Source organism: Aquila chrysaetos, chromosome 16 (assembly GCF_900496995.4).
Source record: "Aquila chrysaetos chrysaetos chromosome 16, bAquChr1.4, whole genome shotgun sequence".
Classification (NCBI taxonomy): Eukaryota; Metazoa; Chordata; class Aves; order Accipitriformes; family Accipitridae; genus Aquila; species Aquila chrysaetos.
This window is the reverse complement of record NC_044019.1, coordinates 1719539-1739112: the sequence shown is the minus strand read 5'-3', so window position 1 is coordinate 1739112 and position 19574 is coordinate 1719539. Positions and strand designations below refer to the sequence as shown.

Sequence of the window (19574 nt, the reverse complement as noted above, 5' to 3'; positions counted from 1 at the left end):
TGTCTGTCACTTATTCCTTCAAATGCTGAAGCCAAAGTGATCCTGTTTCAGATACTCTGGCATGACAGAGGTCACACAGACACTTCAAGTAGCGCAAAGCAAAACGAACAGGTAGGAAAGCAAATTATGTTACCAGAAGGGGCTGTGAGTATACATGGGAGCTTTGTCTCCCTGACCTTGCTCAGAGCATTGCCTAGAAAGCTCTCTGAGGGCTAACGGCTGTAGTAAAGAGAATATGCAGGTGCGAGGGGGAAGATAGCCGTGTTCTTACTACCCTCCCTACTCCCATCTCTGCTTCTCTTGCCTGCAAGGGAAGAGAGATAAATTAGCGGGCTGAATTTAGATTAATGCACAAGGACAGGAGAGACACATTTACTGATATTGTCAGCAAAGGAAATATTTAAATTTAGCTTTTCCTTAATGGAGAAATGCAACATTTCCTCTGTTAGCAGAATGCTCACTGGACATATCTAGCAGGGAAAAAGACTTTAGTCAGCAGCCAGCCTCAGAAGAAGCAAGATGAGTTTAGTTACCAGAGAGCAAATGGTTGAGGCACATTTGCTACAGACTGCAGAACAATGAACCCTTTCTTTAACAGTGGGGCTCTTCTGCTCGAGGTGACAGATGGTCAGATTAAAGCAGAGTTGGGTGCTGAGGGAGGAAAACACACCCGGTTTTTCTTCAAGGGTATCTGTATTTGTGCAGTTGGGATGGCTGGGTTCTCAGAGGAATTGTCTGATCAGCTCTGTTGCTGCAATGCCCTCCAATGCTGCTGTTAGGCACTGTTCACTTTGCTGGAACACCATTAAATGGGATAATACTAGGATGAGCAGTTATTTTCCACTAGCAAACAAGGATCAGGGACTATTTTCCACACACAGTTAAAATAACCCCTCCTCTAAACAAAACCAGGATGCACACTCTTATTTGAAACATGTATTTCAGCAGCTGAAGTGCTCCCTGGCATTTGGTGGGGCTGTGCTTTGCACATACATTCCCACATTTCCCTCCTTTCTGGTCAGTCAGCAGGTGAGCACAGCTCAGTTCAGGTATCAGATACAATCGCAGCAAAAATGCTCCAGCCTGAAATAACTCAACGATCTTTCCAAATCACCTGACAAGCACTCTCCAGGACAGCAATGCAGGAAAATGCTGGCTAAGAACACTGAAGACAAACGACTGCCTTTCTGGAATGGGCCAACAGGCCTGTAGCCACACAGAGCACTGAAGACTTCATGGGTCTCCCTCCTAAGATAAGCATCTGCTTCCTGGAAAAATTAGACTATGAGCTAAAGCGTGAAACTTTCAGAGCCTGATGCTCACAAGGGCAAAAATGAATAAATTTAGGAACAAATCACATGGCGTGGGAGAGCAGGGGGGCAGAAATAAACATCGCGCTCTCCAGTCCACGAGTATTTTCAGGTTGCTTTCAGGTGCCCCTTTGCTTACCAGCCAAAGTCGATCAGTTTAGTGAAATGCTTAGTGACACTGAATTCATGCTTTGCTGTAGAGCATGGCCAAGGAATTGCATGTTGGCAAGAAGCAAACTACCTGAACCCGGTGGAAAAAACTTTAGAGCAAGAGAAATTATAGTAAAGACCCAGTTTGGGGCTTCCTGGATCATACCGGTCTCTGCATAGCTTACACGCATCCACTTACTACTTCTGTGATACTAAGTGGAGACATCAGGACCAGGCCAGTTTCACTCCCAACTTCTAAACCAAAGCAGTTAGATAACTTGACTAAATACCCTGTATACAGATCTGAAACAAGCTCTTAGATCTTCTGAGACTCGTCTGTCAGTGCCTAACACCACGTTTGTTTCACTCTGTGATTTTAAGTCCACTGAGGAAGAGTATTCTTAGTCAGCATTCTGGAAACGCTGAGCTCTTCCCTCTCATGTTTTACCTGCTTTGGGATTTGGTTTTAACTCCAGGCTTTCTTGATCCGTTGCATCCAAAATCTTGTATTTGCTTTTTCTTTTGGATTTTCCTTTTCGTCTAAAGAGGAAGAAAAGGAATTAAGAGGCAGTCCATTTCTAAAAAAGCCAGAAGAAAAAACAACTCTGATCTTCAAAGCTAGAGTACTTATTTCAGATTATGTTCATATCACAAAGCAAAACATTAAAAACATTGCTTTAGTTGCACATTTATAGGCTAATCCAAATCTTGCTTCTTAACTAAACCCAGAGTTCTAGGACTTCAATGTTTCACTTGAAACACCAAGTGACAAAAACTAACATCCCAGGGCTAAGCAGATGACCTGCTGGGATGACGGGTTTGAATCTTTCACCTCCTAATGCAGCTACTTGGCTCTGAAGCACTGATACAGTGGGGGTTATGGCCTCAGTCCCACCTCTTGCAACAGCAGATCACCATCCAGGATAAGATTCCAAAGGCAACCACAATGACGAAAGATGCAATGATCACATACAGCACACTCCACTCTGAAAGCAAAACACCCCAGAGATAAAGACGTTTTGGCACCTCATACAGTTGACAGTGTGCGCTTTAGATGACTATTCTTGGGGAAGAAAAAGGCAGGCCTGACCCTTTGCAGAATTAGAGGCTAGTATCCATCACTGACAGGACCACTAACTCACCTACAGAAGCCAGAGGCTTGAGATCCAGCATGCAGACTCGCTGCACAATAGCATTTTTCAATGTGTGTTGATTTATAAAATTTGCTTTCCTGTGGCAGGAAAGACTCTGTAGAGGCATGACAGAAAAGAGGTGTGATTTATACACTAAGAATGGACTCAACTCTTTGTGAGTGTTCACTGAGAGGATCTGAAAAGGAGTCGCTCCCCTATCAAATATCGCCTGCCTAGAAGGTACGTGTAGCGAGACCAGGGCAGGGACTATCTCCTTGCGTGAGCATCACGTCAGAGATACTGGGAGAAAGCAGGTACCTGTTACTCTGCCTACCCTGGGTTTCAAACACTGCTTTCTTTCCGAAGATGAACAATCCCAGGGAGGTTGCACGTACCACAGTTGCTTTCGCCGTCCCCCATCTGCACCCTGATGAAGTTCTCCATCCAGAAGGGGTCACAGATGCAACGCTTGGTGAAGGAGTCACAGCGCCCATGCTCAGAGCAGTTCAGCTGACACGCTAGGGACCAAAATCAGCAAGGTGAACTAAATAACTCGCATGTGAGGCAAAAATGGGATAGTATAGTTCAATACAGCCAACCCCCCGTAGGCTCTAACTTGAATCTAGTCACTCTGTAGTTCATCCATAGCTTAGCCATAATTGCAAGCAGTAAGAAGTGCAAATGTAAGCACCTAGGCCTCACGCCAAACTAAGAAGCCCCACCTCACTAAGAATGTAACACACAACATGCTAAGAAAAAACATGATTTATTAGGCAAAATTTAATATAGAAGTTATGGTATTTGTGTATTTGTTAAGTAAACATTTTAAAATAAGGTTTTGATTTTCAAATTCAAACCCAGCCAGGGAGACAGACAAGAAACAAACAGATCCTTTAGAGGGACCAAACAGAACCAAAGAGTGGCTTTTGAAGGCCACAAAATTGTAAGATCAGGAAGTCATTTAAATAATAACGTAATTCTAGTTTAGAATATCTAGCTGATCAGCAAATATTCCTCACAGGATGGAGCTCATAGAAGAAAAACAGTGCTAATGTAAAATTGTAAAAAAAATGATAGAAGGGAAACATTTCCTTCACTTATGCACGTGCTGCAGAGAAAACAAGTATGTTCGCAGCTACCAAGACCTGTAGTTTTATTCTTTTCAGTATGACAGTCATTTCATTGGCTGTATTGCATTAACACTATATTTTAGTGTCTTAAGTATCAATCTTCTTTTGATTTTGTGAATTCTTATCTTCCCAGCAACATTACAAGTAACCATTTATACGAAGCTGAATAGTGAACAGACAGAATCAATTAGTAAATAACTGATTAATGTATAGTCCAACAGACTTATTTTTCTGTATCCCATTTACTAACATATGAAAGCTACTGGAGTGAGTGTATGTGTGTGTGCATGCAGGTGTTTTTAAGCACACATGAAGGTCCTTATTCTGGGAGGCATCTGAGAAGGGAAAAGATGTTAGCTTGTATCACAGACTCTTACTTACTGACTGTATTAATTTCTAATGCTCGGAAGATGAGGAAGTCTGACTGTTGTTTCCGTAGTTCGTTTTTTAGCGTCCAGGCTACCTCTCGTCCTTTGAATATCTGATGTGGAGGCTGGTTCTGCACAAAAAACACCATCTTCGTGCTGGAAGTCAGACAAAAATGATTATCTGCTGCTTCTCCAAACATCAGGTAGAGAGCCGTTTTCCCCAGTCTGTCATTAGAGGGACTTATTTAGAATCCCAAATTTATTCTAAGATTAGACTTCTGGCTCCATCTTGAAAGCAATAAAGGTAGACCCAGTCATACAGTAGAAAACCGCTTCAGGACATCTGATCCGTCCATATTTTCAAAGCTAGGGCTGGACTGTTCTTGAGCTTGCTAATGGTTTGCTAATATCAAGCACATCTTTGAACATTCATGCTAAGCATACAAATCTCCAAACTTTAAGGTACCACCATTTTCATAATCTCCTCCCTCCCTCACTGTGGGATCCTTAGACCTTACTACACATGGAACTTGGGGGTTCATTTAACTGCTCACCACAGACCTCCAGCATCAGAGAAGTCAGTGAGGGTTTACTGCCTTTTGCAAAGCTTAGTTTGAATGCGCAAAGTGTTAGAGCCAGAAAAAAGCACAGGTGTAGAGGATACTGTATTCTGCATCTTTTATTGCATTAACTTTATGATAGAAGAACTTGCTCCCCTAGGCTTGCTAGCCTTGCAGAGCTCTGTGTATCCTTCAGATGCACAAAAGGATGCATGGATGTTTCAGATTTATTATTACCAGTGAGCCTATGAGTCAACAGGATATTAGTGAAGCCCTCAGAGTATGTGGAAAAAAACAGCAGTTGGGGGAAAAAGATCTTTTTTAAACAGTACAAGTTACTTTGATAGTTGAGGCAAAAATGGGATCTTAAAGCCATCTGTCAGAAAATAATCTCTGCTCTTTTATAACACTTCCCACTCTTTTGTCTACTTAATAAACATATAAACAGATGAAGCATTAATTACAAAAATCCTTTACTTGCCTTACTCAGTGAAGAACAGTGGCAACTGGGCTGGCCATGGCAGAGATAGAAAGGTATTACAACAGAAAGTGCTGGCTCTTCTGTTCTGAGCTCTTTAGGTTTGCACGGACAATGAATTCTGATTTTACTGCTACAGCAGGCAACATGGACATGAAGGAATCGATACATTACTGAACTCAGGGAAGTCTAAAGTATAACTGCAGATTTATTGCTGACTTGCTGCCTGACTTAAAGCACGGAAAAAGATTTAAGGGACATGCTTAATCTACCTTAAAACTACTCCACTTTTAGTAAAAATTAAGTGCAATATTGCACTTATTTCAACAGATTACCACTCTGCCCTTGGGAAGCTTCATGCTATGCCACTCACATGCACGTTCAGGCATCCTCAAACACACCTACAGTAACGATGGACTGCTGTTAGTATGGAGATATGTGCAGCTGTTGCTGTGACAACGCTACAGCACCAGTCGCTGAAGTTTTCTGCAGAACAGTGAATTTCCCAGACCAGCCATTTCTGCAGAGGTGGAAAGCTGAACTTGATCAGGTAGTTTCACGACAAAGCAGCATGGCCAGGATCCAGCTGGGCTGAACCATCCCTTGTATGACTTACTGATTGCTGTACTTGGAGCTGAGCAACATTGTCCAGGCAGGCAACATGACCCTGGCCTACAGCCCTTCCTATAAGCAAACTTCCACTTGTTTAGAAGAGACCAGCTAAATAGCAATCAAACCCAAGTTCTCCTCATCTCTTCAAACAAAAATTACATTGGTTTTCAACATTTTATTTTACATTAAATTGAAGCAGTTGTGCAGGCAGTAAAGCTAATGTAAAACTACAAAGCTGGCATGCAGGGCTACTGCTAAGGGGATTGTTATACCACCACCTCTGGTGTGGCATCAGTGTTTTACCAAACTACTCCTGTACCAAGCCCCATTATTTCTCCAGTTATAAATGACAGCTGTATAACATCCTTCAGATAGTCTTCACAATTTTCAAAAACAAGTAAGATTAGTTCTTATTTCACAGATTTGGGGGGCAAAAACATTTGCAGCAGCAAACGGCTTTTGAGGACAATGCACCATCTCCAGAGGGGAAAGATACCCAAGACCTGCTTGGCAACACACCTTCACCTACCCGAGCAAGCAGGAATATCAATTTTAAGCAACATCTCCACACATTCCGATTATCCAATCTGCTTCCCAAAAGAAAACAGCCCTTGGTTTACTAAAGCCTCAAGCAATCCCCCTCCATGTACACTCACAGAAGAACCCTACCTTTGTTCAGTGTATGGCTGGATCTTCTGCACAGTAATGTCCGAGTCGAGGACCCCCAACAGAACGCCTATTTGTCGGATGAACATACCCTTCTGCCTCTCAGTCAGCTGGCTGACATTAACATCCAGAATTATCTCCACAAGGTTATTTTTCCTAGGATCTAGTGAGAATGTAGATAATGCAGATCTTTAGCAATTCTTTTTAACAGTCTGGGTACAATTCAGGTTTCTAGTATCCTTCCAGAACGTTTCTGCTTTGAACACAAAATTACAGAATCTCAATGTAGGAAGGGATACAAGTCTATGACTTTCACAGGTAATGGCAAGCAGTAAGAGTCAGCCCCCCAGAACCACACGAAAACACAATCACATCCCCCAAAACCTTTGACCTTTTATAGTTCTGAGCTGGACTAGACTACACACTTTATCTCAGTACACTGTATCCAGACGAACAGAGGGCTTGCTAGTGCACTGTAGGCGAATGTGGTACAGCACAGAACCCAGCCTCACCAGGTTTGACTTCCACTGTGGTCCTTTCCACATCACTCTCTCCTTTGGCATCTGTTACTCTGAGGTGGAATGTGTAGGTCCCTTCTACCAGATTGGACAGGAGAAGTACAGGATGATGGTCTGAATTATTTAAGACTTCCTGGAATGCAGAGCAAAATAAATATCAGGAAACAAAAGGATCAAACTAGCACGATATATCATCATACTTAAGGATATCACTAAAAGATAACAGGTGCAATGATCAGCTTTACATTTCCTCAGGAGCTGACAATGCTACCTCTCACTGATTTTTGTGAAGCTGCAGACTACCATTTAAAAAAGAAACCTCACCCCAGCTGCAGGGCTCCCCTCATCCCGGGTCCACAAGTAGCTGACAATTCCCTTATCATCAGAGGACTTCGATCCATCCAACTCAGCTGTATTTGTGGGCAAGGTGATTACAACATTACCAGCAATCTTTGCAACTGGTGGCTTGTTTATCTCTAATTAAACAGAAAGAAAGCAGTTGGAGAAAAATCTGGTAACACCCAATCAAAACCTACTGCATTAGGTCTCCAATGTAACCCAGAAATCCCTATCTAACCCTGGGGGAAGAGAAGGGAAATCACATACTGTGGGATTCAGCTGAAGATACTGTTTCCCCAGAAAAGGTTAAACCCCCGACTTAAGGAAGGCCATTTTGGTGCTCTCGACATTATTTTTCACCCATTCCTTACTCTTATTGTGCCTCTGAACACAGGTTTTGCTGAACTGCTCAGAGATAACCTGTGTCTCAGGCCGCTCTGCTCATGGCTGGACATACCTTCTTTGACAATGACGTTGACCGAGCTTTGGCTCTGCAAGTTCCTTTCATCTTTAACTGTTAGAGTAAACTCGTATGTCCCAACTTGAAGGCCTGTTACAGTGGCAATGCTGCTGTTGGCATTCTCCAGCTTGACACCATCTGGGCCCCTAACCAAAGCACAAGAGGATCAGTTTAAACTTTGCATAGACCATGGGAGCTAGCCTCACACCAAACAGGAGGCTCAAGCTCAAGCAGAGTTTACGGGGATGCAAACAGACAGGTGCCTGGAAATACAGAGTCCATGACAAAATGCAAAATTTTTTTCATAGAATTATAGAATGGTTTGGGTTGGAAGGGACCTTAAAGATTGTAATTTTCTCCAGTTACAGCAAGATAATCAGAAAAGGAAGTGCAACATCCAGAACAAAAAGCATAATTTCTGGTGGTTTAATATTTTGGTTATTTTTAAACCAGGGGAGCACCGATACCAGCATTTAAGTAGGGTTTACAAAAAGTGGTACTTTCAGCAAAATTGGCTCGTGAACTGCACAATAAGACAATTTTTTTAAGAACAGGTATACAGCAAAAATAGTTCCTTCATTTATAAGAGCTTTGCACAGACTTTGCATTAGCAAACAGAAAAAGCTACTGCAAGTTGCTCATAGGCTTTTTCCTGAATTCCCTAAAGCACTTCAGGGAATTTAGAATCTGAAGGGAAGCATGACAATGAGAAGAACACTGCCTCATTCAAACATACTGAAAAAACATCAAGTTAGAAGACCCTGCTGTTGTTTGATTACAAGAGTCACTCTCTTCATAAGACCAAGACCACATGTGAATCAAACATGGTTGGTCTCCTTTACAAGCCACAACCATGCTGAGAATGGGAATCAGGCCTAGAGATGAAGGCAAAGCTATTTCTAATGCTCAAACAAAACTCCACGCCTCCCCAATAAATCATAAATCCTTGTCTCATTCTAGTCACTGGTAAAGCTTATCAGGCCCAATGTGACCAGGATTTAACACAAGGGAGGTACGTGGGTGTGTGTATTGTTTTAAATGAAAGACCCAGATACTTGCATAAGAACAGTCCGGAAGATGCTACACACCGTGTTTTTTCCCAAAGAAAAGAGACTATCTTCTGGTCATCTGAGCTCTTGCTGCCATCTAGAGTGGTGCTGTCCACAGGAAGAGTTAACTCTTTATCTGGCCCAGCATCTGCCTTTGGGGGCTTATTGTTCTCTGAAAAAGGATGCAATATTTTTTCATACACATGCCATAAAAGGTTGAGCTTAAAACCCCAGCATTAAGAATTTTCCCCATGGTCCCTAGTATATTTCTTGCCCACTGTCTCAACCTTGTACTCAGAGAAAGTGAGGTTAAAAGCAGTTAAGAGTTCAGATCAGTGTTTCATTCAGACATCTGCAATAAAATGAGAATGAAATCTAGAAGTTCTGATTTTTGCTCTTGTTCTCTAAGTACTACTCCACTTTTCCTGCTCCTGTCCCAGGACCTAGCACTGTGGGTAGAGACAGCTGCTTGGAAATACAATCCTGCCATTATGGTGAGATAACATCAGTTAGACTACATTGTGTAAAATAAGAGAACAGCCTAGAAAGGTAATATGCCTAGAAACTTTCTTTTGTTCATTTATCAGTAATATACCAGCCCAGAATGGTCCTAAGTTAGAGCAGCTTTTCTGAAAGCAGCACAAAGCTACCATAAGGGCTAGAGTATGTCAACAGATTGATGCTCGCCTCTAACCCCTGGAATAGAAGTGGCAAAAGCAGCTAAAGGCAGCTTACCTGGCTGGACTATCACAGTGACCTCTGCAGTGGACTGGTGCCCAGCAGAATCAGTCACTATTAGCTGGTAAGTGTAATCACCTTCTTGCATTGCAGAGAGCTGCAAGACTGGTGTCCTCACCCCCTTAGAGAAAAACATATTCATGTATTAAAAACCATCCTTACACAGATGATGATAAACCAGAAGACTCTGCTTCTAAAACAACTATAATCAGCAGATTCTAGGGGCTTATTACTAACTCCTGCTATGGGGCCAGAAGTCTGTGCCACTTAAGCATGCAAGACACTTAGAGCTAAATTTATGCACAGCAACAAGGACGCTGTTATGGAACGTAACAAGCGTAATGCCATATAGGTGTTCAGACCTTCTGAGATTCAATAATTAGCAACTCAAGCAAAACCTCTGGGAAACCCTGTGCAAACCATATAGATTGTGAACGTGATTCATGGCCTTTCTTATTCCATAAATGCGACAGTAGTAATAATCTTTAAAAGAAAGCACGTTCCAGGTTTTACTGTTTAGGACTGAGGTGTGTTTGGCCAGTATCAAAGTTTAGACTCCAAGGTTCAACTCAAAAGATCCAGTCCATTGTGTCTGCCCAGCTTAGGAAATGCACAACCTGGCACAATGGGTTATCCTGTGCATCTAAATGCCATCCTGACTGATAGTTACCTAAAAGATCACACAGTCTGGCTTCCATACCTGCTGATAGCACTTAAGCATCCCTACTACATCATCATCGATTTAGCTATCACTGATGTTCTGAGAAGTCAGCAACTGAACAGAGAAAGAACACACTTCCCTAGCAGCCACATAAGTTAAAGTGAGATACATGGGTGTGACCACGTTGTGCTGAGACCTGTTGTGTGGGACATCAGAACCCAAAGCCATCAAGTTCCCACCTCTCTCAATCATCCGTTCTTCAGCAATATTTAAAACTGCATTGCTCAAGAAAGGAAACAGGATGCCAGTGAAAACCTATGGATAGATTGGTGCACCAGCTCAGCCACTAAGCCAATACCAGCTTCATGTGGATTTAGTTGTAAGTATATATTTAATTATTGCATGCTTGCTCTGTACGATTATAAGCAACATTTGCTAACAGTCAATTAAAAATCGTTTGATTATAGAAAAAAAATAGCTAGAGAGTAATCCAGGTTAAGTACCAGCCACCTGCACTGACCTGCATCTCCATCACCTTCCCTTTGCTGTTGGGGCTGAGCAGCCACTCATAGCTGACGATGCTGTGATCATCAGTGCTCTGATTCCCGTAGAGGGTGATGGAGTTCTGAGGCAGGGTGATCACTTGGTTTGGGCCCGCGTTTGCCACTGGAGGATAATCCACTGCTTTGTTCACAGTCAAGTTTGCAGTGGTTGAGTTGCTGGCACCGTCTGAGTCCACTACTGTTAGACTGAAGAAGGGAAAAAAAAAAAAAGTGAAAGCAGTGAAGAGTCATGATTATCAGAGCTGAATACAAAACACTGGCTGGAGTTAACTGAAATGCAAAAGAAGAGTTAGAAAATTAAGACACTTTTAAGGACAGGATAGTATTTTTTTTCCAGAATGAAACACACCTATGGTTTGAGGCAACTGTCCTTTTTCTGAATAGAATCTCCCCCCAAATGCCCAATTATCAGCCTCAAAGCAATGCAAGAAATTGAATAGTCACATCCACCTACCAACTAGTTCCAAGATAAAACTAGTGAAAGATCATCAGCTTTCACATACACAGTTGTGATGGAAAAGACCTCCCTGAGTATGACACTGCCTCCCAATAGGAGGCGTTCATTAGCATGGACACAGAAGTTCATTACTAATCCACAAATGGCCTGAACACAGTATGCCTCCTCAGGTAGGCTAGTACCACAAAATAGAACTGCTTTTTGCTAAATCTAGATCTGAAGATTGATCAGATTAGTTCATATACCAACTGCTTAAGATGAAAACTGTTCAGTTATAGGTACTCAGGTTCATTTTATTTTAAATAGATCTGCTGATGCAGTGCATGGACATCACACCAAAAGGCATACAAAAGGAAAAACACAGAAGTAACATGAAAGTAAAATGAGCTACTATCTACTACTCAGGTATGTGCGTAAAACCATTAGGCCTCATTCACTTATCTGGGACAAACACATTGCATTTAAAAACTGGATTTAAAGACTGCATTTCTTCCTAAGCCTTTACCCAAACAGTTTAGATTTGACATTTCAAGAGACATTTTGTAGCGCTGGCAGACCATTTGTTCCCTTCCACCATCATCTTAAACCAGTGCTACAACTTAAGAATAAAAAGTGGCTTGATAGCTTATCTCTTCTGAAGTGAAAAGCTATGAAACTACCTGAAAGTGTAGGAGTGGAGAGAAAGAGCATATCACAAAATAAGAGTTCTCTCCCTGTTGTTTGTTTTTGTTTGGTTTGTGTTTTGTTGTTGTTTTTTTAAAACCAGACTAACACTTCAGGAATCCAGAAATCTTGTACATTTTACTCTTAATGGATGAGAACTGATCAACTCCTCCAGATGTAACCTACCTGAATGTGTAATTCCCAGGTACCAGGTTGGTCAGCGTCAATATGGCAGTATCGCTAGAAACCTTCTCCTCCCGCAAAGGACCCTTCAGTTCTTCCCAGTGATAGCTGACAATTTTATCATCATCAGTGCTTTCTGTTTCAATCACACAAGAAAATGAACATACAAGGAGTTAGAAAATGCTGCTTCACAAGCCCCAGACGTTCAGTCCCCTACTTCAGTACTGGGCTTAGTGGGTAAAGGCATTTTTGGTCCAAGCCCAGAGGTCTCCACCATGCTCAGATACACAAACTGTATGCTCTCTTCTACCCTGTTCATAAGCATACTCAAACACCCTTAATCCCAGGTTTGTAGTGTGCTGGGGGAAGACAAAACAACCCCAAAACAAAACACTAACAAAATAATACTAGTTGGGAGTAAGACAACCTGAACATATTTAAAGAAACTCCTGAAAAACTCTAGTGCAGGCCAGGATCAGTAAAGGTGGTGTGTTAGCTAACTAATACATTTGAAGCTTAACGCAAGAGGCCAGTAATTTTGACTGACAGTAATTTTTTTTATTCTAAGCAGCAACCTCTAGAGCTTTTCCTTTTTTAGGAGATTGGCTCAGGCCAGTGCCCTTCAGAAGGAAACATGGAGAGGTGCTGTCATGTGCATATTCCCCTCTCCTGGCAAGAGAGGCTGATTCTTTTCACTGAAGTGTGTTTGACAGCATCACAGCCAGTTCCTCTTAAACTTTATCCAAAGGGCCAGCCCAGAACCAAACACACAGAAACCAGGCTTGCTAGACTACTGCATTTAAAACTGCAGGTACTCACGGCTGCCATCAATAACAGTTGAAATGGTTGGCAGTGAAATCTCCTGGAACTGTGGGGACACGATGGCAACAGGAGGCTGATTCACCCGAGGCTCTGCGACAATAACCGAGCTGTTACAATGACATCTACAGGCAGATCACGATAAAAAGCCCTGGCCAAGGAACTCTGCAAAACTACTCTGCCTTTGTGCGCCTGGAGTAGCAAACAGAATACATATTGCACATCCTCTTCCCAGCCCTACCTACACCCTCAGTCCTGCAGTCAGCAAGTCCAGGAGAGGAGTCCAAAGTGTGGAATTGCTGTGCCACACAGCTCCAAGACAGCCACCGATCAGACTGACTGCAGAGAACTGCACAGTCAACAACAGTGATCCATGCTTTCAGCAAGTTATGCACCAATTTGGGGAAACAGTGCTAACCAAAGGGATTTAAAAAAGAAAGAAGGTGAACTGCCACCACACTTGTACTCTGGAAACGGCTGCACTGCATCAGTTGTCCCATACTGGGTCAAGCATTCAAGCACAGACCATTCTAACAGAGCAGCACCTACAGCTTCTTGCCGAAGTTTGGCTGCTGCTCTGAAAAATGAATGATTTTGATGCATGCTGCCAGCTGCAGATTCACTGCTTATAAGGAAATGATCGGCAACAGCATCCAGAAGGCCAGCCACACACCCTTGCTAATTTAAGGAGCGCAAGAGCACTTCTTTGCCCACAAAGGTTGTGGAAAGAGTCTTGCTGAAGTATGCAAAATAAAGGGGTTTTTGCATAAAAGGAAATGCAGAACCTGCGGTTGCCTCTTTATACAGGGCATCTAAAAAGTCAAGCACAAGCTACTGTATCTACACCAGCTCATCTGCAAACCCTGTCTTACAGTAAGGAATGAGATTTGATTTTACCTGCCTGTGGTTGGGAATGATATTCTTTACTGGACAGGGAAGAAAAGAACCTCTAAAGGAGCTTCAAAGCCCTGGCTTCCTTTCATTTTTTGCTCATGCTGCTATAAGCATTTTACCAGGTTACAGCTAGTTTTTATTGAAGCAGTGGCCTTCCAGGGTGAGGCATTTGCCAAGCACTTTTGTATCAGCATTCCAGCTCTTTTATTGAGTGGTTGGCCTGTATGCAGTATAGCAGAAATAGCTATGTGTATTAGCAATAGTTTCACATCTCAGGAAATGACTTAATACACATACATATATACCGAGTTCACAGCACAACAAATTTTCACTACGTAAAACCAAGGTCCAGTCAAATAAGCAAAACACCATGATACAGGTATCATGGCTTGTCAGAGACAGATGAAGTTAAGAAAAGATAATTCCACCAACTCACTTGGATTCACTGTTACGTTCACGTAACCCTCTCCATGTGCATTTTCCCCATCAACGACGACTTTGAATTCATACAGACCAACAGTAAGCTGGAAGTAAACACAAAAGATTTACCTTCAGGATGGTAGCACCTTGTCAGGAGCTATTAGAAGGTCAAGTTACCATGCTTTGGCACAGTAGCACATTAGCAGCATAAAACACAGGCAATTATGCTTCAACCTACGCATACACAGCAAAGGAGGGTTTCCATGACAAAATGGTATTACATATCTTTTAGTTTACAATGGCTATGCAGAAACCAAAGACTAATATTTCTTTCTACCACAGGATTGTCAGTCTAGCTTTATTTTCTAGCAACAATAGGCAAACAGAAGAGAGATAACAGAGATTAGTTCAGGTTGTCTGGCCACAGGAATCTGTACTAGCAGATTGCATTTGAGATGAGAAAGGCTGCGTGTAAGAGAAGAAAAATATCTTCTTGTGTGTTTTTACAAAGGAAAGTATTTCTTCTCTTCCTTCTAGGTGACATGAGTCAGGCAGCCACCCCCTCATCATTCAGTGCTGAGCCAAGATGAGAGGGCTAAGGACTAGGTGCTGGACAACAATCATGATATCCAAAAGGCTGAAACCCTGACAGAGATAGACACACTCCTTTCGAAGGGCTTTTCTCTGCATGATATCATGACTAAAGCCTGTAGATTTTTTCCAAGTGCAGCAGAATCCAAGATGCTCAGAGGAATGTCTCAAATACAAACTGTATATTCACGCAATATTTAAAGCCATTTCCTTGTTAAGAATCCCCATGTGCAGAAACTGGCAATTCTTTCACTGTTAGAGCTTGTCTAAAAGCAGCAGGCCAGGGACATGCTCCAAGGTACTCCACAGCTCTCATTAATGGAATCAGCAAGTCCCTTTTTCTGTGAGTAGTAGAAGGCTTCAGACCTAAACAGACCACCACACTGTTTCAGTAGCAGAAATATTCACAACCCATTGTTAGTGTTAAATTGTGCCATTTGTATGGCTTGACACACTGCTTGTAGGCAGCTTTTAGATCCTGAAATCAATTTCTTCTTTCCCTCACGCCAGATCAATCTCCTTCTTATAAGAGACTTAGAAGAGGGCTTGCAGTCAAATGTTGGCTGCCTGCCCATCATGCAATTTCCTATTCATCCTGAAATCACATACAAGTCTTTCCTGGCTGCCAGGGTCCCCGTCTTCTCCACTTGGCATTTAACACAACAGGATACGAAGCAGCAAAAGTTTTACCTTAGATAACTTAAGGGTCTGGGAGTGTTTCCCTTCCATTTCTCCACTGTAGTCTTTTGGATGAGTAATCAATTCCCACTCATAGGAATAAGTGGTTCCTTTAAAAAAAAAAAAAAAAGTTCAGACATTTGTTTTTAGAAGACTGCCTTTCTGTCATGCTAAAGAAAAGCAAAGGTATTAAACATTTACAAGGCACATTCTGCTGCACTATGGAGAAATGAGACAGCTTGGAATTTGGGCTGCAGCTTTTTGGGAATATACCCAGGAAGAGAGACAATCTGTGCTTCTAAATACATTTACTCTGGAGCCAAAACCCATCCTTCAACCTCTAAGGCATTAAAGAGCTTTGGAACAATCACAGCTCCAGGATAATAATAGAGAAAAGTCTTATCATGCCCTCAAATCCTGCAGACACAACATAATGCCAGTTTTTGAACAGGAATGCATCTATCCTTGTTGCTGCATAACATGTAACATGGTTGTCTCTCCTCTGCAGTCTCCCACTACCATTGTGGACAGAGCTATAGATAAAAACTTTACAAACACCTGAGAACAATTTGCATGATGAAACAAGGAGTGTATAGAAATGTGTTCCTCAGCATGTCAACCCCCCAAATCAGATTTCAATCCACCAAATGAGAGATCACTTGCTAAGACAGCTCGTCACCTATCAGCAAATACCACGAATAGATGCTGAAGATCCACTGCTTCCTCAGATACCACTTTGAGAATACGCCATCTCCCAATTCTAATGACTTTGTAGCACTTTTGATGTTTTTTGTGTCTTGCTATTTTCTCTGAGAGGCAGCATGAAGTAATGGCATAGGATGAAAAATTTCTACAGGAAAGTGTTCTGTGACAAAAGACATTTTCAAGATTGTCCTTATTTAATGCAATGTATGTCTATTTGCCATTTCACCATCACACAAGCCCTTAGCAAAAATCCCAGGGAAGCCTTACGAGGTGGTGGTTCAGGAAGCACAAACGCATTCAGCTGAACTTCATTCTTTGGCAGGGTCACTTCGACGCTGTCTCCAGCAGAAACTACCAGCTCCTTCATAACTGAGAGGGAGAAACACAGAATCGAAAGAGGAACAGAAAAAAAAGTTATATACGTACATAAAAACCACCTTGGTTTCAGAGTCTGTTGACTAAAAACCAGCTATAAATGGCTGTATTTTGTAAACATACCATCACTCAATATAGCTCCCATTTCAGGTTTCGCTCTCATTATTAATGCAAAAGCACTAATGGGGTTTTACAATTTTAAGGCAAGCCCAAAATCATTCAGTCACCTCTTTGGAGGTACTATGCAGCTCCTACTCCTTTTCTGAAGAGCTGAAAAGTGACCCTCAGGCCCTGTACAGGGGAATTTATTCATCCAGGTCCAGCAGGATGGGAAGGGTTTTACCTGACATGTATTCGGCAGAGAACCCAGCTGCAGTCTCATGGCACAGCAAGACAAACACTGTTATTTACCAAACTGCAATTCCAGATCTTCACAAATATATGAAGAATCTGCGGTATTTCTTTTTGAAAAACTGCCTGGGGGCTAAGAGATTTTTTTTTTTTTAAAAAACACATAGCTACCACACTGAGTATGGAAACTCAAAATACAAACCTGTTCCTTCTATTTATATTTTCTTTTCAACCCCTGCTTAAGAATTTTCTTGCCACTCCATTTCATATAAATTGACAGGTAGTTTGTTGTTAAAGACTACAGGGTAAAGACTTGAAAACTATGGCCGGTGACTTTTTTTTCTGCTTGTTATTAGCATTAAGGTAACCAGAAAGTTGACCACATTTCTTAAGAGTACCTCTCAGCCTCCTCATCTTCCTCTTCCCTTCTCATTTGCTTTATTTTTGTCTTTTTACTATTGGGCTTGGGAATTATGCATAGAAAACAAGAAGTAAAGTTGCTTCACCCTAGTTTGACCCTGTCAAAGACAATGTTTCAGAGATATGTGCAAAAAATCCCAAGTTAAAAAACATGGGAAAATACCGTTAAACATTTAGCCTTTCTTCCATCTGTTGATTAGCTACTGGAATTAACCAGTTAACTAAAAGAAAACAAATTCATCAATTTTTTTTTCCCCCTCAATTACTGCTGATCTTGGGATATTATAACTCCATCAGTCTTTCAGCTGCAAAGAGTTCCAAGGCAAAAAGAGATCTGATCTCAGTAGGGAAAAAAAAAAAAACAAAAAAGCAAAAACCAAAACCAAACAGACAAAAACACAAAACGCTACTTGGAAAAACTTCCCTTCACATCATCTTTGTATTATTTAGCAAAACGAGGAGGCCCTGACTATGTTACTTTTCTAACACAAGCCACTGAAGATGTTTAAAATATATTTTCCAGTTTTAGCTGGGGTAAGCCCTTAAAAAGAATACTAGCTTGTTAGCACAAGCATCCAATGAACTTCCTGCAAAAAATGTCTTTGGATGCAGCATTTCCTTTACACTTCCCATTTGTTCCCTTGTAAGGGAAAGGAACCCTAAATTCAAAAGAAATTCAGCTGTGAATTCTTCAGCAAACTGGATTAACTGAATTCTGAGACATCACACAACCAGTATACACCATTCACTGTACATACACATCCTTACAGGGTGAGCTAATGGCCTGGGTGAGTTAACAGAGCTGTCCAAAGTGCATTTTGGCTTTTATACATTTTCAATAGTTTGTTTTAAGAAATACCAGTGTGAACAGAAACATCTTTTTACTGCAAAACAAAGCATGGGCTAACAGCCAAGTACACTGCTCTCCGTGGTCGAATTGTGCATTGACATTTCAGGGACAGAAAAGAAAAAAAACCAAACAGTTACACCCCATTTTGAGCAGACATTAAGATTTCTGCTCAACTTGATAGACAGCAGTGTGTCAAGACTACTGAAAGAATGCTTCATGGGATTATGCCTTACATCACATCTCAACTTTCACTTTGGGAATTAAGATACCACCATTACTTTCAAGCTGTTCTTGGAAATAGATCCAATAGTCACATGCAGATTTATGATGCCAAAGTCCCATTTTCAGACCTCATGAGTTAATGGGGTCCAACCGGTATGTGTGCTGAAGCATGTATCTTAGCATTTTTTCAAGGGTACCACAATTTCTGAAATTATCTCATATTTTTCAATGCTGCAATGGCTTGTCACCAAAACCTGAATAGATGGCATTTGCTGGAGCATTGCATGCTCTCACCTGGTGTGGTGGCAGTAGTACTTGGTGATGCAGCAGTGTTGGTCTGGATTGTAGAAACACTGCCATTTGTGGGAACTCCACTTGGCACAGAAGTAGCTGTCTGCATCTTCATTGTGCTTTTCGCCAGCATAGGGCTGACTGTGGGCAACACATCTGAGGAGTGAGGATGGACCAAAGCATCATCTGGCTGCCCAGACTTCTCAGTCTTCCCTGTGGCTGTCAAGCCCTGTGCCACAGGACTGGAGAATGTAGCCAACACTGATGGTTCTGGTGCAGATGTTCCTGTGTGGATCTGTAAAGGAAAAAGTTGTCTTAGTTTGACTTGAATACTGAATGTCAGTTTTGTTTTACTGTGTTTAAGTTGCACTTCACATCCTCCAGTTTGGGAGGCTGAAAAGTCCCTGGTTTGTTTTTCCCAGAAGCAGGACATTTTACTGCTTCCTGTTCTCTCTTCTGAATTGTTTCTCCATGTTCTTCCTCCACAGCAGACAGGCCATTTCTAGCTCAGTTGAACACTGGTTAAGACCATAGATTTAACTACAGCATCTTAAGTACCATAGCTGTTGATGTGGCAAACATGACAGACAACCTAGGTTCAAAGTTGCAGTGAGCAGAGCCAAAAGAACTGAGAGGTGGGATAAGACAGAAGCAAAAAAAACAGGTACCAGGAACTAGGGTTCATTTGGGCCATTTATTTTGGCCACATATTCCTTTTTCTAAAGCCATGCAGTTGGCAAGCACAAAACAGGAGGATTGCAATGGCATTTTTATGTAATAATCAAATCATTGCAGCAAGAGGAAATTTATTTCAGAATCACTCTTCAAAGCAAGGTGACGTGACACAAACAGTTCCCTGCGTGCATGCCACAGGAGATGCTGCTGGGGCAGGGAGCTGAGCTTGCGGGCAGAAAGTTTGC

The 19574-nt window shown here is 41.8% G+C and overlaps 1 protein-coding gene across 1 annotated transcript in view; it reads right to left on the bottom strand.

The window, feature by feature from the left end:
* The window catches only part of KIAA0319L (KIAA0319 like), a 36083-nt gene that overhangs the window by 3625 nt on the left and 12884 nt on the right, over positions 1-19574 (bottom strand). The window contains exons 4-20 of the mRNA XM_030038632.2: positions 18658-18949; positions 16413-16514; positions 15453-15550; positions 14188-14275; positions 12858-12950; positions 12042-12174; positions 10693-10921; positions 9509-9632; positions 8813-8945; positions 7722-7870; positions 7250-7401; positions 6920-7058; positions 6411-6570; positions 4105-4247; positions 2989-3111; positions 2356-2446; positions 1909-2000 (exon numbers count right to left, since the gene is read on the bottom strand). Coding sequence (XP_029894492.1) covers positions 1909-2000; positions 2356-2446; positions 2989-3111; positions 4105-4247; positions 6411-6570; positions 6920-7058; positions 7250-7401; positions 7722-7870; positions 8813-8945; positions 9509-9632; positions 10693-10921; positions 12042-12174; positions 12858-12950; positions 14188-14275; positions 15453-15550; positions 16413-16514; positions 18658-18949 — 2341 coding nt within the window. The remainder of the gene's footprint in view (positions 1-1908; positions 2001-2355; positions 2447-2988; positions 3112-4104; positions 4248-6410; positions 6571-6919; positions 7059-7249; positions 7402-7721; positions 7871-8812; positions 8946-9508; positions 9633-10692; positions 10922-12041; positions 12175-12857; positions 12951-14187; positions 14276-15452; positions 15551-16412; positions 16515-18657; positions 18950-19574) is intronic.